Source organism: Scyliorhinus canicula, chromosome 1 (assembly GCF_902713615.1).
Source record: "Scyliorhinus canicula chromosome 1, sScyCan1.1, whole genome shotgun sequence".
NCBI classification, from domain to species: Eukaryota; Metazoa; Chordata; class Chondrichthyes; order Carcharhiniformes; family Scyliorhinidae; genus Scyliorhinus; species Scyliorhinus canicula.
The window spans coordinates 284494905-284503660 of NC_052146.1; the positions used below are offsets into that span (position 1 = coordinate 284494905).

The following is an 8756-nucleotide window of genomic DNA, read 5'->3' on the forward strand; positions in this document are numbered from 1 at the left end:
GCTGTAGTCGCTTGCTGAGCCTTGGTGAGACCCACACCTCGAACATAGTGTGCAGTATTGGGCACTTCACCTAAGGAAGGATATAATGGCCAGAGAGGGAGTGCAATGAAGGTTTGCCAGACTAATCTCGGGGATAGTGGGAGTGTCCTATGAGGAAAGAGGGCCTGTGTTCATAGAATTTACAGGGCAGAAGGAGGCCATTCGACCCATCGCGCTCTCTAGAATTTAGAAGAATGAGAGGTGACCTCATTCAAGTGCAGAGAGATCTTACAGGGTAGATGTAGGAAATATGTTTCCCCTGCATGGGGGAGGGGGGGGGTCGAGAACCAGGGGCCACAGTCTCAGAATCAGATGTAGGTCATGAAGGACTAAGATGAGGTGGAATTGTTTCAGTGAGAGAGTGGTGAATCTTTGGAATTCTCTACCCCAGAGGGCTGAAGAGGCCGAGTCACTGAGTATGCACAAAGCAAAAGTTGTTAGATTTCTAGATACCAATTACATTAGACAGTGCGGGCAAATCAGCCATGATCTAGTTGAATGGTGGAGCAGGCTTGATGGGCTGAATGGCTTATTCCTGCTCCTATGTTCCTTTAAAGCACCACTTCAAATGGTTAATGCTATTATAAAATGCTCATAAAATAATCCCTATATATATTAATATATATATATATATTTTAAAAACCACAGACAAAGTGCTGTTTTGGGGCTCTATGTTATAGAAAGCATATTGAGGCCACTGACAAAGATAGATTTCAACAGTTTGGAACTCTTACTTCACATACCTACCAAAACATAGGATTTAACATCAGTTGCAAAAAGTTACCTAACATTAACCTTTTTTTTTATAAATTTAGATTACCCAATTATTTTTTCCAATTAAGGGGCAATTTAGCGTGGCCAATACACCTACTCTGCACATTTTTGGGTTGTGGGGGCGAAACCCACGCAGACACGGGGAGAATGTGCAAACTCCACACGGACAGTGACCCAGAGCCGGGATCGAACCTGGGACCTCAGCGCCATGAAGCGGTTGTGCTAACCACTAGGCCACCGTGCTGCCCTCAACATTAACCTTTTAACAACATTTCAGTGAGTCGACTGTGAATCAGTTGGTAGCACGCATGCCTCTAGAGGCAGAAGGCTGTGTGTTTAAGTCCCACTCCACGGACTTGAGTATCCAATCTCGACTGACATTTCAGTGTAGTGCTGAGAGAATTGCACTGTTGAAGGTGTCATCTTTAAATTTAGGCAAGAGTGAGGTATTTGTAGTACACCCGGGTGATCAGGAGGAGGGAATCGGGAGACTCCCATTTAAGAGGGCAGTGAAGAGTTTCAGATACCTGGGGGTGCAGGTGGCCAGGAGTTGGGGGACTCTCCATAAGCTTAATTTTACCAGGCTGGTGGAGCAGATGGAAGAGGAATTTAAAAGGTGGGACATGGTGCCGCTATCGTTGGCGGGTAGAGTGCAGTCCGTCAAAATGACGGTTCTCCCGAGGTTCTTGTTCCTTTTTCAGTGTTTGCCCATCTTTATCCCTAGGGCCTTTTTTAGAAGGGTGACTAGCAGCATCATGAGCTTTGTTTGGGCGCATGGGACCCCGAGGGTGAAGAGGGTCTTCTTGGAGCGGGGTAGAGATGGTGGGGGGCTGGCATTACCCAATCTCTCGGGGTATTATTGGGCGGCCAATGTGTCGATGGTGCGCAAGTGGGTAATGGAGGGGGAGGGGGCAGCATGGAAACGGATGGAGAGGGCGTCCTGTGGCGATACAAGCCTGGGGGCCCTGGTAACGGCGCCGTGGCCGTTCCCTCCTACGAGGTATACCACGAGTCCGGTGGTGGCGGCTACCCTCAAGATTTGGGGGCAGTGGAGGAGACATAGGGGAGAAGTGGGGGGCTCGATGGAGGCTCCGTTAAGGGGGAACCATAGGTTCGTCCCGGGGAATATTGATGGGGGATTTCAGGGTTGGCACAGAGCGGGCATCAGACAGCTGAGGGACCTGTTTATTGATGGGAGGTTTGCGAGCCTGGGGGAGTTGGAGGAGAAATTTGGGCTCCCCCCGGGGAACATGTTCAGGTATCTGCAGGTAAAGGCATTTGCTAGGCGGCAGGTGGAGGGATTCCCTTCGCTTCCCGTGAGGGGGGTGAGCGACAGGGTGCTTTCGGGGGTCTGGGTCGGAGAGGGGAAGATATCTGATATCTACAAGGTTATGCAGGAGGCGGAGGAGGCGTCAGTAGAGGAGCTGAAAACGAAGTGGGAGGGGGAACTGGGGGAACAGATCGAAGACGGGACATGGGCTGATGCCCTGGAGAGGGTTAATTCTTCCTCCTCGTGTGCACGGCTTAGCCTCATCCAATTCAAGGTGCTGCACCGGGCCCACATGACTGGGACGAGGATGAGTAGGTTCTTTGGGGGTGAGGACAGGTGTGTCAGGTGCTCGGGGAGTCCAGCGAACCATGCCCATATGTTCTGGGCATGCCCGGCACTGGAGGAGTTCTGGAAGGGGGTGGCGAGGACGGTGTCGAGGGTGGTGGGATCCAGGGTCAAGCCAGGATGGGGACTCGCGATTTTTGGGGTTGGGGTGGAGCCAGGAGTGCAGGAGGCGAAAGAGGCCAGTGTGCTGGCCTTTGCGTCCCTAGTAGCCCGGCGAAGGATCTTGCTACAATGGAAGGATGCGAGGCCCCCAAGCGTGGAGACCTGGATCAATGACATGGCGGGTTTCATTAAGCTAGAGAAGGTCAAATTCGCCCTGAGAGGGTCGGTACAAGGGTTCTTTAGACGGTGGCAGCCTTTTCTCGACTTTCTGGCTCAACGATAGGGTACGGGGACAGCAGCAGCAGCAACCCGGGGAGGGAAAAGGGGAGGGAAAAGGGGGGGGGGCCGACAATGACTATGTTTGTTTATTTAATTTTAATATTTTTAAAGTTCTTTTGTTGTTCATTAGGGTTGGGGGGGTGGGGGGATGTGATACATGCGCCGATACGGTCTGGGGGTGTCACAGTTATTATGGGTTATTTTGTTGCATTTCATTGTTTGTCGTTATGTTTTATATTTTCTGTAAAAAATTCCAATAAAAATTATATTAAAGAAGGTGTCATCTTTTAGATGAGATATTAAACCAAGGCCTCTCAGGATCCCATTTGAAGACGTGAAGTGGAGTGAATTTGGTGTCCTGGCCATTGCCACTTAAACAGATTACTGGTTCATAATCACTTACGGTGTGTGCAAATTGGCTGCTCCGTTTCCCAAATTACAACAGTGACTGCACTTCAAAAATATTTCATTGCGTGTAAAGTTTTTTGGGATGTCATAAAAGGCACAATATGAATGCAAGTTCTTTCAAGTGTCAAAGGGGGAGATCTTCCAGTTGTTCATATCGACAGGATCTTCTAATCCCAGCAAAGGCACACCCCTACCATGGGTTTCCCAGCAACATAGGGTGGATTCAATGGAAAATCCCATTGTCAGTGGCGGGACCAGAAGATCGTGCTGGGAAACAGAATCTCACCCAAAATCTTTTACACAGGACATAAAAGTCCAATCCCTCTTCCCCCAACATTCTCCTCAAGAGAGACAGAACATGTCTGCAAGCATATCCACAGATCCATCAAAGTCACCGCTTGTTTGACTCCAAGTACAATCTATAAAGACACTTCTGACAGAAAATTCAGCGACAAATCTACATTCAGGATATTTATGTCCATTATCAGCACAAATTGTCCTTTAAGTACATTCTAGGAATGCAATGCCAGATTACAATTAAATCACTCTTATCACTGCATTCGCAGCGTACAGACAGTTCTTATCACAAGAAGATTTTACACAGAAGCGAGGTGTTAAAATAAAAGCAATCATCAGATGCATGCAACAGACATGTTAAAGAAAGAAAATAAACAAAATACAATATTAAAAAGCTTGCAAATTAATTGACTAAGCACTAATATATTTATATGATTTATTGTTAACAAAATTGCTATATGATGTAGGCTGTTTTCTTTGAATATCCATGTTTTCAGCTGTATGCTGGGACATATGGTAGCATGCAACAGAAAGGTTATACGCTACCAGTTTTCTATCAGCTAGTGTTAATTTGAAATGTTGAATGCTAAAAAATGTATGTACATATATTTGCTTGCTGTCTGCTAATAACTGCAATACAGTTTATCACACAAGTATAACACAAAATGTGTACATTTTACCACACAGTACTCTATTCATGATACTTGTATTATACATTTTTATTTAAGTTATTTCATTTCTTTTTAGACTGCAGAACTGGGATTTAATGCAACGCTGCCATTTAAACATTTAACATAATGATCATATATTCTGTAATATTACCAATGGTGAGCCAAACAAACCTCTCTCACTCACTGATGATGCGACATTTACACACTTATTTTCCAGTAAACATGTGCTTCTTTTTCTTATTATTCCTCATTTACATGTCTTTCTTAAAGTCTTTCTCTCACTTACTCACTGCTCTGTACAGCTTTCCGAACATTTTTTCCTCCCACTGATCTACAGTTTGCTTCACCCAGGACACATTGACACCAACTTCTAATGGACTGTAGCACCAATAATGTCTTGTCAATTGTTCCATCTCTTGCAATATGAGGTACCACATTTTATTGAAAGATTAAAAAGTAATTAAAACTATTTTGTTTAAACAAAAACACGAATGTGCTTTTCACTGAATAATACAGCTACACTGCAAGTTCCATATTCTTGGCTAAGTATGGCAAATCACTTACTAGAGAATATATTATATTCTCCGTGTTCTCTGATCAACTTGGAAGGGAAATACGTGACTGCTTTCAGGATAAATCTAGAGTTTTTTAAAAAAGGACAAATGTCACACAAAAGCAAAAAAAAATGGCAAGATAGGAACAGTACAATAATTAAACTCGCAGTAAATATAAAATGGGACAACAAATTAAAACAAAGATGGTGCCTGGAGTTGTTACATCTCCTCTTAGCAGATTCTCAAAAACACATGAGATACATTTGCAAGATTATTTATTTTAAGTTTCTATTGACAGTCTACATGAAGGAGGGAAAGTTGGATAGAAGGATTATAAGTGTGTTGCTTCCTTTAAGTGCGAGCATATTTCTTGAGGATAACATACCAAGCTTATTTGTTTCTTGAGTATAACAATGATGTTTTACCCTACGACAATGACAACAATACTAAATTGCACCTTACAAAGGAGCAGCAAGTGCTTAACAATTATAAAACATGGCATTAATTCAAAACTGCTGAACTACCACCAAGAAATTGCTTCATCTGTCAACATGTGTACTTTAGTGCTTTACATATCTCTGTCAGAGCTTTCAAGTACGGTTACCTTTACTAATTTTTAAACAAAAATAGGTATTTGTCCCTTTCTGCACATTTTGGCTTGGATCATCCTCTGTGATTGGGGTTTCTCTTTATAATGTGTCACAGAATAACATATGCTCATTAGGGTCAGACTGGCTTAGCTAATAATAGGAATGGAATGTTGACATGTTGGAAGCAGACTATCCCAAGGTGTCTTTAAAAACCACACGGGTCACACAATGCCCTATATCACCATCTCCTGTGCCTGCCCACTTACAACCGCCTGAAAGCAAGCATAAATAAAGAGGAAAACATAGTTAGGTCACCTGCTTTCCACTTTGAAACTTAATGAAGAGAACAATCTCCAGCCCAAGGGGGAAATCTATCTTTTCAGTGCAACCATGACATGAACAAAAGAAGCAATACAACAATGATCAGTTGAGAGAATGATCAGTCCAATTCACTTCCATCCGTGCGGATCTTAGTTGCCCTGGGCTTCTCGATAGTTTTATATCTATAATCCACCATGCCTCAGATACTTGATGCCTTCTCCAGTTTACCAAAAAGAAATGCCTCAAATAGTCACGTTTTTTTTCGATTATCCATGTGCAGCATCCTGGACTACAACCTTTGTCATGGTGCCATTTTAAAGTAGAATACATCTGCAGAGAAACATTGCATGGAAGGGCCTCCGAGAAGAAGACAGCAGTGGACCCCGTGCACATTGTTTGGTGAACATTGTGGGAAATGTTAGTTGCTCAACAAAGGGGATCCATACACACCATGGTGTACACAAAAGCAGATGTGATCATTGGTGTGATTACAAGATCACTGGTGGAAATGTAAAATCAAGAGAATGTGTATAATTTGTTTTGCAGGCTGACATTTCCCAGGGCAAAATTAATAATGATTAATTATATCCTTTATGGGTATTAATTAATCCACAGACATCAGGTGTGCGCATTTTTTTTAGTTTAGAATATGTTTTCCATGTTAATTCGCATTGTGCATAATGTTATTGCAACAGGATCATAACTAGACTGGAGATTGCAGCTTCGGTATATTGCGAGACCGAGGTGGCCAAATGCACCTAGATCTAGCTGTGCACAGCCTTCATAGCTACATATTTTGAAAAGCTTATAACACTTGGTTAATAGAGGGAATTAACAAGCAGCAAGCTCACTGGTAAGATTTTGATACCTGACTTTGAGTTGAATTCACGTAAGTTTTAAGGATACAAAGTGCTCATTTATTTGCGTGTTTTATGGGTCAGCAGAATCTGACAGTAATTTTAAATGCTGATACATGGCTGCTGGTGTATACCAAAATCAGACTCCAGCCTGACTGCTGGTGTATACCAAAGTCTTACCTGTTAAAATCGTGCCAACAGCAAATAAACAATGGATATTCCTATTGCCTACGCGAATCTGAGCAGCTCGTTAAATGCTGCATACACGGCAGATTGCAAGGGAAAAAAAGGTTTCATTCACAATATGTTTTATTCAAGGTCATTTCACCCAAGAACAGCAATCCGATGTGAAGAAACCCCAGGGATTAATCCCAGCCAAAATCTTCATTAGCTGACAGAACACCGGGACAGGTTTGTCTGATGTTGGGTTTGTGTAGCCCCACTGCTGTCAGGCATTGCGGGGTTAGCATTGCTTTATAGGTGCAGCAGATCACTAAACTTCTAGCCCACTGTAGCACCAGTTGGCATTCGGAGTATGGTACGGTTACATATTGCTATAGGTTCCCTATTCGAACCCACCTTCAGAAACTTGGTAAATGTCTATCCTAAAACACTTGAGGTGCCACGGAGACCCTTAAAGGTGTGTTATGCATGACAGGTCACATCCCAGATCGGAAATGCAAAACACTTTACAACTCGGCGTTTGATCCTTGATCTTTTGTTGCATTTTACACTTGAATAAATCGCACTCACCCTGACAGTGTTAATTAGATCAATGGGGGGGGGGGGATTGTACGAGCTCTGAAATGTTTCAATTGTGTGTGTGTGGACGCATGTATCAAAAAATACAATTGCCCTTCTGCTTTTTTTTGGTCGCCGTTGAATGTTCTGCACCGGCCCGTGAGGGGGGGGGGGGGGGGGCAAGACAATCAAAGAACAACAAAAAGCACCGGTTGGATGGACGGATCTGCTCGTTTGCAACCGGTTTGCAAGGCGAAATGTTTACAGCAAAACGGGGCACCCAGGATTGCTTGTGGTGGCAGCTGAGCAATGTGACAGTATGTGTGTGTGCGTGCCCGCAGCATGAAACATGCTCGCTCACCAGAGCAACAACTCCTGGGCACCAAACCTGACAACCTCCCCCTCTGTCCATCTGACAGGAGCCCAGTTATGCAGCTCGCGCTCCCTGACAGGTACCAGACATCAGGGATACTAGCAGCACTACCCCCCCCCCCCCCCCCGCCCCCTCACTCTCCCACTAACCTCGCAATGTTTGGCAGTCGGGGGGGGGGGAGGGGGAGAGAGGTCTGAAAATTAATACATCGATACTAACTCCTGCCAATGACTTCGATCAAATTATCGACACAATCGCCTAATCCGTCCTGTCCCTGAACTTCATTCTCGCCTCCTTTTTCGTCCCAAATGAGATTTTTTTTTCTCCCTTCATACGATAAATTGCAGCAGTTTCAGAGCTTCTCCCACCCCCACACCGGTTTCCCGAGAGAATCGGTTGCAGCCCGGGAGCGCCGCACACACACAGCCAGCAGCATGCAGTTGGGTGACAAGCGCATCAGTAAGTGCAGTGCCAGGACTAATACCCATTGATTAAAATGCGGCTGAAATAAATCCACGCGTCCCTTTAACGTGGTGGAGGTGCTGGTGGATGGGGTTGCAGAGGGGGGGGGAGAGAACAATTATTTCACACGTCAAGGTGAGGAGGAGGAGGAGGAGGGGGGGGGGTGAGGAAAGGAAAATAAACAATGGGGGTACTTACAGTTCGTAAGAACTGAATTTCGTCTTCTCCTTCTCCCGCCTCAGCCATGACTAGCAGGGAGGGTGAAGTGTGCTGGGGGTGGGGGGGGGTGGTGAGGTGACAGCGCTGCAGGCTGGCCGGGGCTGGGCTAGGCTGCCTGTCTCCGGGATGATGGGCTCTGATTACAGGAGCGCTGCAAAATCCTCCGCTCGCTCGTTCGCGCGCCTGTCTCTCTCTCTCTCTCCCCCTCCCCCCCCCCCCCAGCTCGCGAGGACGGGGATCCCGCGTGCACGAGCCTCCCCATGCACGCGCCCGCGGTCCCGCGAGCGCCCACTGAGTTCTTCTCTCAACGCTTTGCGCCATTCATTTGAAACAATTTCTCCCCACCCCCCGAAGGTGAGGTGAATGAATGGTGGTGAGGAACACGAAGAGGCCGGGTGGCTCCTCGTGCACGTTTGTAGATCCGCGCGACCGCTATTTCTCTCTGATTATCCCA

At 45.5% G+C, this 8756-nt stretch overlaps 1 protein-coding gene across 1 annotated transcript in view; it reads right to left on the bottom strand.

Moving 5' to 3' along the window:
- The window catches only part of ryr2a (ryanodine receptor 2a (cardiac)), a 936900-nt gene extending 928459 nt beyond the window's left edge, over nucleotides 1-8441 (bottom strand). Inside the window, exon 1 of the mRNA XM_038814319.1 lies at nucleotides 8282-8441. Coding sequence (XP_038670247.1) covers nucleotides 8282-8329 — 48 coding nt within the window. The 5' untranslated portion in view covers nucleotides 8330-8441. The remainder of the gene's footprint in view (nucleotides 1-8281) is intronic.
- Between the last annotated feature and the right edge of the window lie 315 nt (nucleotides 8442-8756).